Source organism: Perca fluviatilis, chromosome 21 (assembly GCF_010015445.1).
Source record: "Perca fluviatilis chromosome 21, GENO_Pfluv_1.0, whole genome shotgun sequence".
Lineage (NCBI taxonomy): Eukaryota > Metazoa > Chordata > Actinopteri > Perciformes > Percidae > Perca > Perca fluviatilis.
This window is the reverse complement of record NC_053132.1, coordinates 7,351,668-7,372,218: the sequence shown is the minus strand read 5'-3', so window position 1 is coordinate 7,372,218 and position 20,551 is coordinate 7,351,668. Positions and strand designations below refer to the sequence as shown.

Below are 20,551 nucleotides of genomic sequence, written 5' to 3'. Positions count from 1 at the left end.
CTAGAGCAGGAAGTATTTTGTAAATAGTGGACATTGTTGATATTTTAACTATAGACATTGTGGTTATATGCTTATATTACACGTACAGTTTTTTTATTTTCAAGTTTAAAATCAGTATTATTCCGATCACAAAAACAAGGACACTGTTTTGCATATTGCATTGACTAACATAACTGAGATCGTGAAATGAGCTGCTGTATCTCATTTCTCAGCTCCAGGTATCAGGGCCCTTCAGGAGACCCCATGTGCCCCCAGTTCCCACCACCAGGCCAGGCCTTTCAGCGCATGCCATCTGCCCCAGCGGGACATTGCAGCAGTGGAGCTGGTGGAGGCAGGGGTGGTGGGCCAGGCGGTGGTGGCGGTGGGGGTGGAGGTTATCATCGGCAGCACTCCGACCCCTGCATGCCCTACCTTCAGCAGAGCTTTAAGCAAGAATACCTAGACCCGTTGTATGAGCGGGCGGCTCACATGGCAGGGCCTGGGCACGGGAGCGGACCGGGACACGGGCACGGACCTCACCCTCATCCCCACCCACATCCACACTCACACCCGCACCCACACAGGTTCCCACCAGCCCACATGATGGTTAAGCAGGAGCCCACAGACTACACCTACGAACCTGGTGAGTGACAGACTACTTTCACTACGGTTTATTTATTATGATGAAATCAGAAGTGCAAATGCTCATCAGTCTCCAAGTCCTAAGATAACTGGTTGAAGGTTTTCCAAACAGTCAAAAACCCCGAAGACATTTTTAAAAACCGAAAAGCTGCAAATTCTCACCTTTTTAGGGGCTAGAACCAGCAAATGTTCAGCTTTAATTTAATTAACCAAAACTGCCAAGCAATTAATAAATTAGCAACAATTAGTTTTCTGTAGATCGAAAAATGTATGTGTCATCTAATTATTTCAGCACTATAGGGGGGGTATTCAATTAACTTGCAAGGTTACGGAAGGTCTAGTACTACAAAAAAGTAAACCTCATTGAAACGTTGTGTATTGTAGAGAAGCATAGAGAAATGTGTTCATAGATCATAGATAAGAGTGTGGCATATACATTATGTACCTGTGAACTGAATGTAGAATCTTGACAGTGGTTGAGATTATTTATAAGAATTATTGGCAATCTGCCTCAAAAAAGTCCCTTTTTAAAGACAAACCTTCCCCTGTGTGCAAAGCTAACTCAAGAACAAAATGTCCAAAAGGCAAAACAACTTTTTCACTGTATCTAGACTCCTACACGACTCCCTCCCTGCCTCCAAAACTCCTCCTTTCAAGTCTCTGACACTTTTCGAAGAAAGGGGGGGGAAAAGTTTTTTTTTTTTTTCCTGCAGCTACACTACTCCCTCCTTCCTTACCCCCCCTCCCCTCCCCCCCCACTGCTCTCTCTCTGAGCGAATGAGGCAGAGGAATTTCATTGAGAAAATGGAGGGCACTGGAAAGACTAGAGTCCCTGGTGGAGTGCTCCAGGGTCTCAGGTTGCACCAGCGGCTTCCTTTTTCTGCAGGCAGATGAACTCATAATGGAAAAATGAGCGTGGCCGCAGTAACCCGAACCTCTCACTGGCTGGGCTTTGGGAGAGGGTGAGGGGAGGGAGTAATTGGGGTGATGGTGGGTACAGGGTGGGGTAGCCAGCACAGGCGCTTTAACACTCACATATCGCTCATCATACATGATGTCCTCATTCACCTGTATTTAAACTGCTATAGACTTAGAGAAGAAAAGCTATTGTTGAAATTCCCAATAGTCCCACATGCGTGGATGGCTACAAAGCATGCCTTCCAGCACTGAAACCAGCATACTTAATGCATAATAAAAACCAAAAGGAAAAGCGACCTAATTCTTTTCTCTCACTATGTTTTTATACTTGCACTTTTGATAGGGGGACCGGATAGCACTCACAAGGAATCGCACAACCTTGAGAGAGTACAAAAGGATGTTTTTTGTAGATAACTGCTGGGAGGAGGAGAAAGCTGAATTAGGTGGAGTTTCCTCATAAGTGTCTCTAAAATGAGTTTGGCCAACTGCAGAGGCTGACCAGACATAAAAGATCAGAGTTTATCATTTGTTCGTAAACAGTTACACAATAAACCACACCTTTCATGAGATAATACAAGGGGACAGGAGCCTAAAATCTGGAGATAATGTCAAATTAATTCCTTCTAAAGAGAATGCCAACACATTTCACTCCATCCTTCCTTAAAGACAGAATCAGTAGGGTTTGTCTGTATCATTTTTTTAAACACAACCTTCAAAGTTGGCCCCCTCCTCCCCAGCTCAATGAGGGTTACGGTGCTTGCCAGCGGGTAAAAGACAACCCCAGATTCACTCTTGTTTTGGAACAAGATTTGGCCGCCTTGCTATATTTGCGTTTTTTTCAGCACTTTGTCCATTTTCGTAGCTTCCTCCTGGATGCATGCTTTCAATCTGGCACCTGGTCGCTACGTTTTCATAGAGGTTGACGTCCTGAACACAGCAAAATAAGAAAGAACAGAGTCTCTGCAGAGACAGACACTGCTACACACTTGTAGTGGGTCATAAGTGATGATTGAGAGGGATTCTTTTTGTTGGTACAACTCTATTTTGTTTTTAAAGAAAAACTCTAGTCATTGTGTGTTTTTAATGATTACCGCTAGGGCTTTCATTTACAGTGTATAGAATTGTCTGTATGAATGAGTGCTGTAAGTGGAAGGCATAAATAAAAACAATTTGTTAAAAGGAGTTAGTCATGGGATTCCGGGTATACTTTAACAGTCTAATTAAAAACAATAGTATAAACAGGAGACCTAATGCGCCACCATTTAAATGGAGTAATGTAAATTTAGATGGAAGAAACGGTAAACAATATTGTTTTCTTTCAGGCAGGTAATTAGATATTTTGTTTTTAAAAGAGCTTTTGAATGAATGCACCCTGCAAACAAAACATTAATATGGTTCATAAAGAGAAATTACTTCAGTTGTTTATTTGCTGTTGATTTATAACAGTAATATATTTGTTTATTTAATTGAAAGAGAACCTTTCCCAAACTGTAAAATCATGGGAATGCAATGGAAGAACGGCACTGAAGCATACAAATGAGTTGTATTAAAATAGCATGTTAAGACAACACCAGTGTTTTTGTTTAATGTGAACAATGAAAGCCAAATGCCACAAGTCTACAGTTAAAAGCAGGCTTTGAGAATGAGACTGGTTTCACATACAAATTGGTATCCGTTAATCACTGCTATTGTGTCGCATGAAAGACACAAAATGGTCATGCCACTCAGTACACAATTAACCCCGCTGCTCTCACACCCAATCGACCGATCACTCCCTGCTGGGAGACTGCCATTGCTCGCAGACATATTATTTACAGTATGATCGAGTGCTGCTGCACCAGAATGGAGGGTTTGATTTTCCCCAGTGGCATCTTATCACAGTCACAGTGCTGCAGCTGCATTCCCCAGGAGTGAGTCACGTCCAGAGCCAGAGGCAAAGAGCTGCACCTTTTCTGTTTTTATGCTCTTGATCTTCTCGTTCATACAGTTGACAGACAGCATAGAAACAGACAAACGCATATAGAATAATCAGTGTCACACCTGTATTTTTATGCACAGACAGGCAAAGTAAAAGATACTAACACACACACAAAGGTTAGCCGAGCAGTCACAGGATATGGAGCACAAATCTCTTGGCAATACTCTTCCCTTTATAAGAACTCATTATAACAAAAATGTGTTCCAACTTGCAGAGAGTTTTGCTTAAAGGTTTATGAGGAGGAATATAGAATCTATTTCGGTGAATGCACCCATTTGAGTCAGTCAATAGAGCCCAGATAGAGTGCAGTCGGACACTGTATACTGTACTGCTTTTCTGGTTTGGTGAAGGTGCTTGCTCATGGCCTAAAAATACCACCAGAGACAAGAGAAGTGATATGATGAATGCAGCATTTGTCCTTGCGATGCTCGGGGTGATCACACAAAATATCCATGTAATACACCCACTTTCTCAAGCTCGTATTGGCTAAGTACGCAGTACGTTTTGGGTTTTTTTCACTCAAACTTATAAGATTTACTTAATGTGATTATTCTTCAACAATTAACCCCTTTTGTGAGCAATTGTCAAGCAAATGCAACTTTTAATCAATGGTTGATAAAATGCAGTTTATTTCCCCATAAAAATCCAATTATCTTTTTTCTGGGCAAATTAGAATACAGTTTCTTCCGAGAATATCATTCTATTATTTTTCATTGTGTTAAACCAGTCTGGTTCACCAGATGTACATTCCGGGGGTTACAGCCTGACGCGCCGGATGTCCCTCCCCGTTCGCTATCTATTTTGCACTGGCACCGTTGCTGCATCCGCCCTGGATGGTTGTGATTGGTTTAAATAAATACAAACGAGCCAAAGGCGTTTTTCCCTATCCCAGAATAGATAAGCAGTGAAGCCAGACCATACTCCAGCGCAGGCACAGCACTGGAATATGGTCTGGCAATGCGAGACTACTGTTAAACCAATGAAATAAACACAAATTTGACCTTTTTAGCTATTTGTTTCTGTTCCAGATGTGCCTGGATGTCCCTCTATGTATCACCACAGTGAGGGCTACCCAAACCCCCAGCACAGCAATGAAGGTAACCTGACTTTTACTGTGATAGCAGATTTTTTTTAGACGTCTCTGCCAAATTAGTTAGTTGTTTTTCAGTAGGAGGAATCATAGTGATGTCAATATTGTAATTGGATGTATCCAATCTCCCCTCCAATGCATTATCTACATTGAGCCTTTGCTGGTTAGTGCTCTGCGGTCATTGGCTAACCGGTGTAGAGTGTCTGTGTTTCTATTGGCTAACCAGTGCTGTGTCTATGTTTCCATTGGCAAAAGGCTCTCGCCTCACCCCTGCCTCAAGAATCCCTGAATAAACATAACTCCTGGAAAAAGCACAGTATTTCCCCAGCAAAAAAGAAAGAAACAACTTCCCTTCGGTCACATTGTTTGTTGGACCATTTTTGGTCATTCAAATTCTTTTTCATCAATGATGTTATGCCTAAAGGCCCAAAAGATGTTACAATAAGTTCACTGGCCCTGAAAATGGGAGCAAAGATCCAAGTCTCTTTAAGTGTTTCCAATATGAAATCCTCTCCCTGTCACTGAAGTGCTCTCGTCTTTTTTTGTAAAAGTAGAGTACACACTTATTGACCTAACTATAATCATGTGTGAATAGATCCTTGTATTTTGTTGGGATGGTATTGAAATCTTGGCACAGATCCCAAATGAACAACCTATTTGTGTTAAGAGCAAGGCCCCTTGAAACTAACACAATTCTCCCTTTTTCTCCCAGGCTATTTGTTTGAAAACGACTCCCGTGTGGTTCCAGAGAAGTTCGAAGGTGAGCCTGCTGTACCCATAATCCCTCTGCGTTCGCACACAATTTCATTTGCACACTGCAGTCCACTTGGCGAGGGGTTAGTTGGATGATGGCAGGTATTGGAGAGAAACTCTATATACCGGACTGTCGTCTTATATCGACTTCAGGTATCCCTGTGTAATAGGTACATTGGTCTTTGTGGACGCAGAAGCTTAGTTAGTGGGTTTGGTTTCCCCGCACACACGATGTAGGGCTCCTCCGTCACAGCGAGGAGAGAGACACGCGGTTTGCCATGCTGTTGTTGGTGATTGACGCTAAAGGAGATTGAGTGGGCAGCCCGAGGGTGTCAGCACTGGTTGAACCAGTGAAGTGTGCAACTTCTCTGAGAGACGACAGCAGTAACTTAGCTGAGCTTCTCCTGTTCCCACACTTGTGTACAACATATCCAGTAACCGGTAAACAACCAAGAACTAATCAGTGTCCATTTACCTACATATTGCTTCACCCAGTATTAGTACTCATTTATTATTTTGCATCTTCTTGCGTTTAAATATCTATGTGGTTTGTATTTTCATTCTTTTTTTTTCTCGTAGTGCCCTAAAATGTTCCTATTTCCATCCCAACTAAACACACTGCTGCCCTTTTTAGTGGTCAGTGTGATAAGCCGTAGTTAATAAGCATTTGATTCAGTTTATGTCAGTATGCACACATGAAACATTAAGGTTAGATGACCTACAGTAATAATGTACTGGCCCCACTAGAATTCTGAGATTTCCCAGCTATTTAGCTGGTTAACATTTCCTTGTTTGTACATGTAATATAGACCCATTTGGACCATTCAGTTTCCTGATTGAATCTCACAATCTGATGCAGATTAATGTGCCGAGAAATGCCTGGAATTATCTTGGCTGGGAGTAAACTACAACTGAAGCTACAAAGACATTTGAGTTGCATCATAAGCTGGTCAGATTCTGTAACTCCTGGTCCATTTGTAATGCAAAGAAAACCTTTTGACATGTGTGATCATAGCCCATAAACACACTGATCTCCAGTCTCTTCTCTCCTCATTCCAGGTGAGGTGAAGCAGGAGGGGGGTGGTGTTTTTCGCGAGGGCACACCTTACCAGCGCCGTGGCTCCTTGCAGCTCTGGCAGTTCCTGGTGGCCTTGCTGGACGACCCGGGCAATGCCCACTTCATCGCATGGACTGGCCGCGGCATGGAGTTCAAACTCATTGAACCCGAAGAGGTATGCCAGAGTCATTGTTCTTTTAATCAAAAAGTTGTTGTTATTTCTTTTTAATGGGGAAATTGTGTCCAAACGGCAGTAGTCTTACAGAATTCCACTGATTGGTTACAGTATTTTAAACACTTTGAATTTATATTTTTAGATAGAAGTTGGAACCTTTTTTATTTGACTTCAATACAGTTTAAGTTTTTGTTTTGTGGTATGCATCTATTGGTCATTACATTACATGTCATTTAGCTGACGCTTTTATCCAAAGCCACTTAGAATTGCTATATATGTCAGAGGTCGCACGCCTCTGGAGCAACTAGGGGTTAAGTGTCTTGCTCAGGGACACATTGGTCGGTGTATCGCAGTGGGAATCGAACCTAGGTCTCCCACACCAAAGGCATGTGTCATACCCACTGCGCCATCACCACCCTCAGGTTTTTGTGGTGTGAATCCAAACAAAAAAGGAAGGTATGCTTATCGCAAAATATGATTTTGGTCAGTATTGTCCACCAGTATCAGGGCTTCTCTAGGGTTACTAGCCCTTAACCTCTTTCTATTAAATCTGTAGTAGAATTATCATAGTAATTGTTTGAATGAAAGAGATACTGTTTAAAATGCTTCAGCACTATTTTTAGTTTGTATTACTGTATCGCCTTCCTCACAGATAGAGGAGAAGTGTTGATAGAGATCACAATGTTAATATAAGGACAGCACAGGAGTTATTCTCGGAATGAATTTATGTTGGCGATTAGAAGTGAGATTTGGCCACTTTCCTCACAGGTCTATTCTCTGATCCATCTTCCATTAGTCCCCCATTCATTATTCAACACATGAAACGCTGGATTGATAAATGAAGGACAAGCGCTATCAAAGAATCCTCCAACACCCCGTTCTCTCTCACCTCCTCACATTTCTTTAGTCAAGACATTTCGGCGATGTTTAAGTCTGCAGTTTAATTGGACAGCGTCGATTTAGGTGGGTCCTAATACGGATAGCTCTGCTGTGTTTTTCCATTATCTTTTTACTGTACATTAAAAATGAATGGGGTAAGAGTTTTACAAGAGCAATTAGGGCTAAGAGCACACTCAGAGATCAAACAGTACTGCTGGCTGGATGGCCACTGTGGGATACAACCTGTCTCTTCCTGAGTCATGAGTAGCAGTGTCTCCCCCCTCCCCCAGCTTTACACTTTCTACCACAATCTCAAATGTTTGTCAACATTAAGATCATTCACTCTTAATAATTTGATTAACTTCCCCTTTGCCTGTGTGGGGTTGTGAGACACTAATTTTCTATCAGTTAGTGGTCCCCCGTCAGTTCAATTTTGGGTTGGGAGTGTATTTCATGGCCTGCCTCTGACAACCAGCCATGACTCTTATTTCACTGTGAACACCGTAGGACTCTGGTTGCATTCAAGTGGTAATGGGTTACATAAAAAGGAAGTGAATCCACATGTGGGGACTCGCCCTAGAGCAGAGAGGACGTTGGTTTGCCACCGAGGACTCCTAGTGGTCACAGTATGAAAATTCACACAAGTGTGTCTAATTTTGATTTGGGCAATATGAAATTCAAGAAAATAAAATGCTGACACAAGCTATTCTCTTCTGTTGACGTGTTATTTGATAAAGGCTTTATTCTTTAGGCCTTCAAAAGCATGCAAATAACCAGTCGCCTTTAGATAAACCTCACCAAAGCTGAACTAAGCCAGAAGTGTAACCACAGCCATTTCCTTTTCTTCCATCTTCTCCCCTTCTCATTCTCCCTTCCTTCTGCTCAGGTTGCCAGGCTCTGGGGCATGCAGAAGAACCGTCCAGCCATGAACTATGACAAGCTCAGTCGCTCTCTGCGCTATTACTATGAGAAGGGAATCATGCAGAAGGTACAAAATGCACACCCCTTTTTATTTCAAATTTGTCATTTAAAATGTCTTATTTATTTAGGTGATTTAGTATGTAAACCTTAGAAGCATTGTCTTGAAATGTGTAATATTTTCTAAAGTGTATCTAATGGGTGTATGTTTTATAAATCACTAGTATGTGAATAGTATAGTATGTCAATAAAAATGTCAAACTGATAGTATGTTGAAAGTCATAGTATGTTGAAAAAAAGCCATAGTATAGTATGTTGAGAAAGTCATGTTTAAAAAGTCATAGTATACTATGACTTTTTTCGACATACTATGACTTTTTCAACATAGTATGTCGAAATGTCATAGTATAGTATGTCGAAAAAAGTAATGGTATGTTGAAAAAAGTCATAGTATATTGAAAAGTCGTAAAAAAGTCATAGTATGTCGAAAAAAATTGCACACAAAATGCTGTCACAAAAATACTTTTAAAAGACTACACCTAAGGTCAAAAAGGGTTGAATGTGTATCTACATGACTCAAGCTCTCTCTCTCTCTCTCTCTCTCTCTCTCTCTCTCTCTCTCTCTCTCTCTCTCTCTCTCTCTCTCTCTCTCTCTCTCTCTCTCTCTCTCTCTCTCTCTTTCTCTCTAGGTGGCAGGGGAGCGCTATGTTTACAAGTTTGTGTGTGAGCCTGAGGCCCTCATCTCGCTGGCCTTCCCCGACAATCAGCGGCCCAGCCTGAAGGCTGAGTTTGAGCGCTATGTTAACGAGGAGGACACAGTGCCCCTGTCCCACCTGGATGAGGGAGTACCCTACGCCACAGAACAAGCCCCCCAAAACATGGGCCCCCAGCCCTATTCCAAAGGCTACATGTACTAAAGCCAGCCCCCACCCTACCTCCTTTCTCCCACCTTCAGAAATCTTCCTGTTGTACCGACCATCATCATACACACCCTGAAACCCCATGCACCTCTTGCACATGCCCACCCCATTCACTTGTATATAAGGCTATGGTGTTTTTGTTTTAAATTAATCTCTTTAGGGATTTGTTTTGTTTTTAAGAGCTGCATTCCTCTCACATCTGATGCCTATTCAATCCATAAACATGAATGGTTGGAGAGATTGCTTAATAAATACCCATAATAATATCCTAACTGAAGTCCAGACTATTCTTTCCTGTGTGTTATGAGATACATGTGGGTATTCTTTAACTTTTCCCCCATTTTATGAGCAAGAAGGATTATGGTAAGAAAAAACAAACTGACCATATTAATTATGTGATTCGTCTGCTCAGGCTGTTTATAGGAACAGTTCATCATTTCAGGAAATGTTCTTATTGTCGAAAAAAGTCATAGAATAGTATGTCGAAAAAAATCATGGTATATATGTCGAAAAAAAGTCCTAGTATAGTATGTCGAAAAAGTCATAGTAAAGGATATCGAAAAAGAGTCATTGTATAGTATGTCGAAAAAAAGTTATAGCATATGTCGAAAGTCAGGGGGAAAAAAAGGTCATTGTATATCAAAAAAAGTTGTGTCAAAGAAAGTCGGAAAAAAAGTCATAGTATACTATGTAAAAAATAAAATCACGGTATAGTATTTTTTGAATAAAGTCGAAAAAAGTCATAGTATAGTATGTTGGAAAAAAAAGTCATAGTATGTTGAAAATTTTGAAAAAAATAGTCATAGCATATAGTATGTCGAATTTATAAAAAAAAGTCATAGTATAGTATGTCTGAAAAAGTCTGTATAGTATGTAGAAAAAAATAGTGTCGAAAAAAGTCATAGTATAGTATGTCGAAAATTTTGAAAAAGTCATAGTATACTATGTCGAAAAAAGTCATAGTATAGTATGTTGAAAATTTTGAAAAAAAAGTCATAGTATAGTATGTCAAAAAAGTTCAAGTTCAAGACCTTTATTTGTCCCCGAGGGGCAATTAGTTTTGCTGCAGTAGCAAAGTAGTACCCAACAATACATAACAAAAATATTCAACATCATTAAAATTTACAATACACATCCGACAAATTGATATATTAATACCACTAACATTTAAATGTAAATTTCAGTTCAGTGCAAATGTTACCTCTTTTTTGAGAATTTATCAAAGAGATAGAAGAAGGTACAAAGGAGAATTTATATCTATTAAAAAAAAGTCAGTATAGTATGTTGAAAAAATTCACACTATACATAGCAAATGGCATAAAAAAAAAAAATAAAATTTTAAAAAAAAAATAGTATAGTATTTTGTTTTTTTTAAAAAAAAAAATTTTATTTTTTTTTTTTTAAAAAACATCATAGTATAGTATGTCATAACAAAGTTGTATAGTATGTCGAAAATGTTGTCAAAAAAAGTCATAAACAAGCCATAGTATAGTATGTTGAAAAAAGTCAATATAGCATGTCGAAAAAAAGTCAATAAAAAGTCATACTATAGTGTGTCAAAATAAGTTGTATAGTATGTCGAAAAAAAGTCACAGCATAGCGTGTCGAAAAAGTTCATAGTATAGTATGTCGAAAATTTAGAAAAAAGTCATAGTATAGTATGTCGAAAAAGTCATGAAAAAGTCATAGTATAGTATATTGAAAAAAAGTCAAAGTATAGTAAGTCGAAAAAAAGGCATAGTATTGTATGTCGAAAAAAGTAATAAAAAAGTCATAGTATTGTATGTCGAAAAAAAGTCATAGTATAGTATGTCGAAAAAAGTAATGAAAAAGTTATAGTATAGTATGTCGAAAAAAGGCAGTATAGTATGTTGAAAAAAACTCAGTATAGTATGTCAAAAAAACGTCATAGTATAGTATGTCAAAAAAGTCATGAAAAAGTCATAGTATAGTATATCGAAAAAAAGTCAAAGTATAGTAAGTCGAAAAAAAGTCATAGTATTGTATGTCGAAAAAAGTAATGAAAAAGTCATAGTATAGTATGTAGAAAAAAGGCAGTATAGTATGTTGAAAAAAAGTCAGTATAGTACGTAAAAAAAAAAAATTCATAGTATAGTATGTCGAAAATTTAGAAAAACGTCATAGTATAGTATGTCAAAAAAGTCATGAAAAAGTCATAGTATAGTATATCGAAAGTTTTGAAAAAAAAGTCATAGTATAGTAAGTCAAAAAAAGTCATAGTATGTTGAAAAAAGGCAGTATAGTATGTTGAAAATAAATCATAGTATTGTAAGACAAAAAACATCGTATGTCAAAAATTTAGAAAAAAGCCATAGTATAGTATTTAGAAAAAAAGTCATAGTATTGTATTTTGAAAATTTAGAAAAAAAGTTATAGTATAGTATGTCGAAAAAAGGCAGTATAGTATGTTGAAAAAAAGTCATAGTATAGTACGTAAAAAAAAAATTCATAGTATAGTATGTCGAAAATTTAAAGGAACATGCCGACTTATTGGGAATTTAGCTTATTCACCGTAACCCCCAGAGTTAGACAAGTCCATACATACCCTTTTCATCTCCGTGCGTGCTGTAAAGCTGTCTGACGGCTCCAGCGGCATCAGCCCATAACAGAACAGGCAGGTGAATGGTTCCAGTAATCCTACTGCTCCGAATAAGTGACAAAATAACATCAACATGTTCCTATTTACATGTTGTGATTTATAGAGTCACAGCGTGTACAAAAAAACAACGTAACATGAGACACAGCCATCTTCTAACCCTAAACAAACTAGGAACTATATTCTCAGGCGGAAGAATATAGTACTTGGGCGGAGTGATATACTCGCAGCAAGCCTGTCTGAGAATATAGTTCCTGGTTTGTTTACAGATAGAAGATGACTGTCTCATGCTACTTTGTTTTTTGTACACGCTGTGACTCTACAAATCACAACATGTAAATAGGAACATGTTGGCGTTATTTTGTCACTTTTGTCACAATTCGGAGCAGTAGGCTAGTTGGAACAAGTCACCTGCAGGATCTGTGCTGGGCTAAGCTAATGCTGGAGCCATCAGACAGCGTTCACGGCACGGAGATGAGAAGGGTATGTATCGACTTGTCTTACTCTTACTTACGGTGAATAAGCTAAATTCACAATAAGTCAGCGTGTTCCTTTAAAAAAAGTCATAGTATATTATGTCGAAAAAAAGTCATAGTATATTATGTCAAAAAAAGTCATGAAAAAGTCATAGTATAGTATATCGAAAAAAAGTCATAGTATAGTAAGTCAAAAAAAGTCATATTATGTCAAAAAAGTCATAGTATAGTATGTTGAAAAAACGTCATAGTATGTCGAAAAAAGTCATAGTATAGTACGTAAAAAAAATTCATAGTATAGTATGTCAAAAATTTAAAAAAAGTCATAGTATAGTATGTTGAAAAAAGTCATAGTATAGTATGTCGAAAATTTTGAAAAAAAGTCAGTATAGCATGTCAAAAAAAGTCATAGTATAGTAAGTCGAAAAAAGTCATAGTATGTCGAAAAAAGGCAGTATAGTATGTTGAAAAAAAGTCATAGTATAGTATGTCGAAGGTTTTGAAAAAAAAGTCATGGTATAGTAAGTCAAAAAAAGTCAGTATGTCGAAAAAAGGCAGTATAGTATGTTGAAAATAAATCATAGTATTGTAAGACGAAAAACATCGTATGTTAAAAATTTAGAAAAAAGCCATAGTATAGTATTTCGAAAAAAAGTCATAGTATTGTAAGACGAAAAAAGGCAGTATAGTATGTTGAAAAAAAGTCATAGTATAGTATATCGAAAGTTTTGAAAAAAAAGTCATATGTCAAAAAAGTCATAGTATAGTATGTTGAAAAAACGTCATAGTATAGTACGTAAAAATAAATTCATAGTATAGTATGTCAAAATTTTTAAAAAAAGTCATAGTATAGTATGTTGAAAAAAAGTCAGTATAGTATGTCGAAAATTTTGAAAAAAAGTCAGTATAGCATGTCAAAAAAACTCATGAAAAAGTCATAGTATAGTATATCGAAAAAAAGTCATAGTATAGTAAGTCGAAAATTTAGAAAAAAGTCATAGTATAGTATGTCAAAAGTTTTGAAAAAAGTCATAGTATGGTATGTTGAAAAAGCAATAAAAAGTCATAGTATAGGATTTTGAAAAAAGTCATATCATAGTATGTCGTAAAAAGTCAAAAAGACAGTATAGAGTATGCCCATAAAAAGTCATAGTACGGTATGTAGAAAAAAGCCATAAAAGATTACAGACTTCCTGTCTGACAGGAAGCAGCATGTGAAGCTGGGGGAACACCTCTCCGACTCTCAGACCATCAGCACCGGATCCCCCCCAGGGCTGTGTTCTTTCTCCTCTGCTCTTCTCCCTGTACACCAACAGCTGCACCTCCAGTCACCAGTCTGTCAAGCGTCTGAAGTTTGTGGACGACACCTCCCTCATCGGACTCATCTCTGATGGTGACGAGTCCGTCTACAGGTGGGAGGCTGACCACCTGGTGACCTGGTGCAACCAAAACAACCTTGAGCTTAACGCTCTAAACACAGTGTAGATGGTTGTGGACTTCAGGAAGAATTCAGCCCCACCTGCCCCCATCACCCTCTGTGGCTCCACAATCGACACTGTGGAGTCTTTCCACTTCCTGGGAACTAACATCTCCCAGGATCTCAAGTGGGAGCTGAACATCAGCTCCCTCGTCAAGAAATCACACAGAGGATGTACTTCCTGCGGCAGCTGAAGAAATTCAACCTGCCAAAGACAATGATGGTGCACTTCTACACAGCCATCATCGAGTCCATCCTCACATCCTCCATCACCATCTGGTACACTGCTGCCACTGCCAAGGACAGGGGCAGACTGCCGCGTGTCATTCGATCTGCAGAGAAGGCGATTGGCTGCAATCTGCCGCCGCTCCAGGACCTGTACGCTGTAATGTTTAAGGTTTACAACATTAGTATGATGTTTACGACAGTGACGTTTTGCGGTACGACTGCCGTCATACGTTGGGTATAGAATGTTGGCACTAAACCCGCGAGGTTAGTCAGACAGTTATCAGTAGTCGACGGAATGTATGTATGTGATCTGCCTGAACATGTTATCACAGTAAAGCATACTAATTACTCAACCAACGTCTGGTCATTTCAAACACCAAACGAGAACACCACATACGCCACCAGGACTCGGAAGCGTGCTGGAAAGATTGTGGCTGACCCCTCCCACCCCGGGCACAAACTCTTTGAGCCACTTCCCACTAGCCTTATCAACAAGGCCTGGAAACCACCCTGACTCTCTCCACACTACACCTCTGGCTCTACATGCCACTGTACATACTCTGCTGTAGTGTTCCTTTTTACTACTGTTTAACTTATTTTATTATTTATTTGTATCTTTATTAATACATACTGTGTGTATATGTTTATACTTATATCGTTTATATTCTTTTTATCCCTCTTATATTTAGAGAATGTGTGACATGCACCAACACCATGACAAATTCCTTATATGTGCAAAAAACGTTCTTGGCAATAAAGCCTTTTGTGATTCTGATTCTGATTCTGAAAAGTCATTAAAAAGTCATAGTATAGTATGTTGTAAAAAGATAAAAGGTCATAGTATAGTATGTCGAAAATTTAGAAAAAAGTCATAGTATAGTATGTCGAAGATTTTGAAAGAAAAGTCATGAAAAAGTCATAGTATAGTATGTTGAAAAACAGGTCACAGTATAATATGTTGAAAAAGTCATAGTATGGTATATCGAATAAAGCAATAAAAAGTCATAGTATAGTGTGTCAAAAAAGGTCATAGTAGAGGATAAAAAAAAAAAGTTATATTAGAGTATGTTGAAAAAAGTCAAAAAGACATAGTATAGAGTATGCCGAAAAAAGTCATAAAAGTCATAGTATGGTATGTAGAAAAAAGCCATAAAAAGTAATTGTATAGTATGTTGAAATAATTCACAGTATAGTCTGTGGAAAAAAGCCATAAAAAGTCATAGTATAGTATGTCGAAAAAAGTCAAAAAAGTACGTTGAAATAAATCATTAAAAAGTCATAGTATAGTACGTTGAAAAAGTCACAGTATAGTCGGTCGAAAAAAGCCATAATAGCCACAATACTATGACATTATTCGACATACTATACTATGACTTTTTTCGACATACTATACTATGACTTTTTTCGACATACTATACTATGACTTTTTTTAAACACACTATACTATGACTTTTTCAACATGCTATACTATGACTTTCATGACATTTTTCGACATACCACGACCATGCGGAGGACGATTGATGGATGGACTATCATATGACTTTGTTCATGACATTTCTTACCACATAACTATATTATGACTTTTTCCTAAAGTCATAAAAAGTCATAGTATAGTATGTTGAAAAAAGTCATAGTATAGTATGTTGAAAAAAGTCATAGTATGTCGAAAAATGTCATAAAAAAGTCATAGTATAGTATGTCGAAAAAAGTCATAGTATAGTATGTCGAAAAAAGGCATAGTATAGTATGTCGAAAAAAGTCATAGTATAGTATGTCGAAAAAAAGTCATAGAATGTCGAAAAAAAGTCATAGTATAGTATGTTGAAAAAAAGCCATAAAAAGTCTAATAATATATATGTTGAAAAAAAAGTATAGTATAGTTATGCAAAAAAGTCATAGTATAGTAGTCAGAAAAGGTCATAGTATAGGGCTGGCCTCTAGCTGACCCGTAAAACACCTTCACCCCATGTTGGAGTCCCAGAACGGTGCAAAAAAACAAATCCAAGATGTCCCGTGGTATGTAAAAAAATGTACAAAAAAGCCATAGTATAGTATGTCGAAAAAAAGTCATAGTATATTATGTTAGAAAAAGTCATAGTATATTATGTCAAAAAATGTCATTAAAAGTCATAGTATAACATGTCGAAAAATGTCATTTAAAAGTCATAGCTACAGTATGTCAAAAAAAAGCCATAGTATGTCGAAAAAAAGTCATAGTATAGTATGTCAAAAAAGTCATAAGAAGTCATAGTATTGTATGTCGAAAAATGTCATAAAAAAGTCATAGTATAGTTATGTTGAAAAAAGCCATAGTATATGGTATGTTGAAAAAAATAATAGTTATAGTATGTCGAAAAAGTCATAGTATAGGTATATCGAAAAAGTGTCATAAAAAAGTCATGAGTATAGTATGTCGAAAAAAAGTCATAGTATGTTGAAAAAAAGCCATAGTATAGTATGTCGAAAAATGTCAAAAAAAAGTCATAGTATAAGTATCGGTCGAAAAATGTCATAAAAAAAGTCATAATTATAGTATGTCGAAAAAGCCATAGTATACTATGTCGAAAAATGTCATAAAAAAGTCATAGTATAGTTATGTTGAAAAAAAGCCAAAGTATAGTATGTCGAAAATGTCATAAAAAAGCCATAGCATAGTATGTCGAAAAAATGCCAAAAAAGTCATAGTGTAGTATCTGAGAAAAAGGTCACTAGTATAGTATGTCGTGCAATGTCATAAAAAGTCATAGTTATAGTATGTCCAAAAAAATGTCATAGTATATTATGCAAAAATGCATAAAAAGATCATAGTATAGTATGTCGAAAAAAAGCCATAGTATAGTATGTCGAAAAAAAGCCATAGTATAGTATGTCGAAAAAGTTCATAAAAAAGTCATAGTAGGTATGTTATGTCGAAAAAAAGTCATAATTATAGTTATGTAAAAAAACCATAGTATAGTATGGAAAAAGTCATAAAAAAATCATAGTATAGTATGTCGAAAAATGTCATAAAAAGTCATAGTATAGATTATGTTGAAAAAAACCATAGTATAGTATGTCAAAATGTCATAGTATAGTATGTCAAAAAATAAATTAGTTAGTATGTCGAAAAAGGTCATAAAAAGGATCATAGGTATAGTATGTGAAAAATGTCATAGTATGTTCGAAGCATAATTATTCGAAAATAAAGTCATAGTATAGTATGAAGCATAGTATATATGTCGAAAAATGTCATAAAAAAGCATAGTATGAATTATCGAAAATGTCATAAAAAGTCATAGTGTATGGTATGTCAAAAATGTCATAAGTATATGGTATGTCGAAAAATGTCATAAAAAGTCATAGTATAGTATGTCGAAAAATGTCATAGTATAGTATGCCAAAAAATGTCTAAAAAGTCATAGTATAGTATGTCAAAAAAAGTCATAGTACTATATGTCGAAAAAAAGCCATAGAATAAGTATGTCAAAAAAATGTCATAAAAAGTCATAGTAATAGTATATGTCGAAAAAAGTCATAGTTATAGTATGTCCAAAAAAAAATAGTAGATTATAAGTATGTCGAAAAAAAGTCATAAAAAGTCATAGTATAGTATGTCGAAAAATGTCATAAAAGGTCATAGTAGAGATATGTTGAAAAAAAGTATATTATAGTATGTGCAAAATGTCACTGGTATAGTATGTTGTCAAAAGAATCTATAGGTATATGTATGTTGAAAAAAACCATGGTATAAGGTATGTCGAAAAGCTGTCTGTCTTGGCAGCGTCTAAAAATGTCATAGTATCGTGGCTATTATGTTTTACTAGCAATGAATTTTCAACGTATCTATAATACTAAGGACTTTTAATGATTTTATTTGAATGTACTTTTTCAACATACTTTTTGACTTTTTTCGACATACTAGTATTTATCAACCCTGACACTCCATCGTAATCAGTTAGCTTCGGTCCCCACTATACCGTGAATTGGCGCTTTGCAGCAAAGCAGAATTTTGTATATGATAGGGCTGAGTGCAGACTGGCGATATTCCCACAGCTGATGCTATGACTGTTTGAAATTATCCTGATGCCAATATTTGTAATGTAGCCAGGAGTTTAACAACTGCTGGAATGGGATGAACGCTGAGTGGGAGATTCAATTTCATCTTTGATTTCTTCCAGTAACTCTAATATTGCACGGCCGCTTGATCTGTAAAGCTAAATGATGTTGTTTTCACTAACAAAGTGTGATTCTTCTGTTAAAAATATTTTCAGCCTCATCTACAGTGCCTTGCGAAAGTATTCGGCCCCCCTTGAACTTTTTGACCTTTTTGCCACATTTCAGGCCATTCAAAGAATCAACAACAAGTGGGACACAATCATGAAGTGGAACGAAATTTATTGGATATTTCAAACCTTTTAAACAAATAAAAAACTGAAATATTGGGCGTGCAAAATTATTCAGCCCCCTTAAGTTAATACTTTGTAGCGCCACCTTTTGCTGCGATTACAGCTGTAAGTGGCTTGGGGTATGTCTCTATCAGTTTTGCAAATCGAGAGACTGACATTTTTGCCCATTCCTCCTTGCAAAACAGCTCGAGCTCAGTGAGGTTGGATGGAGAGCGTTTGTGAACAGCAGTTTTCAGTTCTTTCCACAGATTCTCGATTGGATTCAGGTCTGGACTTTGACTTGGCCATTCTAACACCTGGATATGTTTATTTGTGAACCATTCCATTGTAGATTTTGCTTTATGTTTTGGATCATTGTCTTGTTGGAAGACAAATCTCCGTCCCAGTCTCAGGTCTTTTGCAGACTCTATCAGGTTTTCTTCCAGAATGGTCCTGTATTTGGCTCCATCCATCTTCCCATCAATTTTAACCATCTTCCCTGTCCCTGCTGAAGAAAAGCAGGCCCAAACCATGATGCTGCCACCACCATGTTTGACAGTGGGGATGGTGTGTTCAGGGTGATGAGCTGTGTTGCTTTTACGCCAAACATAACGTTTTGCATTGTTGCCAAAAAGTTCGATTTTGGTTTCATCTGACCACAGCACCTTCTTCCACATGTTTGGTGTGTCTCCCAGGTGGCTTTTGGCAAACTTTTAAACGACACTTTTTATGGATATCTTTAAGAAATGGCTTTCTTCTTGCCACTCTTCCATAAAGGCCAGATTTGTGCAGTATCGACTGATTGTTGTCCTATGGACAGAGTCTCCCACCTCAGCTGTAGATCTCTGCAGTTCATCCAGAGTGATCATGGGCCTCTTGGCTGCATCTCTGATCAGTCTTCTCATTGTATGAGCTGAAAGTTTAGAGGGACGGCCGGGTCTTCGTAGATTTGTAGTGGTCTGATACTCCTTCCATTTCAATATTATCGCTTGCACAGTGCTCCTTGGGATGTTTAAAGCTTGGGAAATCTTTTTGTATCCAACCGGCTTTAAACTTCTCCACAACAGTAATCTCGGACCTGCCTGGTGTGTTCCTTGTTCTTCATGATGTCTCTGCGCTTTACACGGACCTCTGAGACTATCACAGAGCAGGTGCATTTATACGGAGACTTGATTACACACAGCTGGATTCTATTTATCATCATTAGTCATTTAGGTCAACATTGGATCATTCAGAGATCCTCACTGAACTTCTGGAGAGAGTTTTGCTGCACTGAAAGTAAAGGGGCTGAATAATTTTGCACGCCACTTTTCAGTTTTTATTTGTTAAAAAAGTTTGAAATAGCCAATGAATTTCGTTCCACTTCATAATTGGGACCCACTTGTTGTTGATTCTTTACAAAAAATTACAGTTTTATATCTTTATGTTTGAGGCCTGAAATGTGGCAAAAGGTCGAAACGTTCAAGGGGGCCGAATACTTTCGCAAGGCACTGTATGTCTTCGTCTTGCTCAAATTACTGTTGCCATTTCACCAGCGATTGCGGCTGGTTTAGACCTGCTTTTAAGAGGCGGAGAATTTCCCCCGCAGAATAGAGGCGCGCTCTCACTGACAGTCTTTGTAAATACCACAGAATATATAATTAGGCGCACTTTGCGCTTATCCTCCCACCTTTTTGGGTGGAACTCCCACTTTCCCCATGACCCTCCCACAAACGCATATTGACAGCGCAACTTGTCTCTTCTCGCTCATGTGGCAGACAATCTGCCATTTTACCTAAGTGCGCCCTGTTTGTAAATAGCCCGCATCGGTTACGTCCGTCTTTGCGACCAATTAGCGCCTGGAAACAGGCGCAAACGGCTTGATAAATCTAGCCCTGTGACTTTTATGACTTTTTTCGGCATACTCTATACTATGTCTTTTTGACTTTTTACAACATACTCTAATATAACTTTTTTTAAATCCTCTACTATGACTTTTTTTGACACACTATACTATGACTTTTTATTGCTTTATTCGATATTCCATACTATGACGTTTTCAACATATTATACTGTGACCTGTTTTTCAACATACTATACT

At 37.5% G+C, this 20,551-nt stretch overlaps 1 protein-coding gene across 4 annotated transcripts in view; it reads left to right on the top strand.

The window, feature by feature from the left end:
- Positions 1–9,581, top strand: part of etv4 (ETS variant transcription factor 4) — a 34,156-nt gene extending 24,575 nt beyond the window's left edge. For all 4 annotated transcript variants that reach the window (XM_039787746.1, XM_039787748.1, XM_039787750.1 and 1 more), the window contains 6 exons: positions 213–622; positions 4,546–4,614; positions 5,320–5,367; positions 6,420–6,592; positions 8,358–8,459; positions 9,079–9,581. In XM_039787746.1, the coding sequence (XP_039643680.1) occupies positions 213–622; positions 4,546–4,614; positions 5,320–5,367; positions 6,420–6,592; positions 8,358–8,459; positions 9,079–9,306 (1,030 nt within the window). In that variant the 3' untranslated portion in view covers positions 9,307–9,581. The remainder of the gene's footprint in view (positions 1–212; positions 623–4,545; positions 4,615–5,319; positions 5,368–6,419; positions 6,593–8,357; positions 8,460–9,078) is intronic.
- The last annotated feature ends 10,970 nt before the right edge of the window (positions 9,582–20,551 follow it).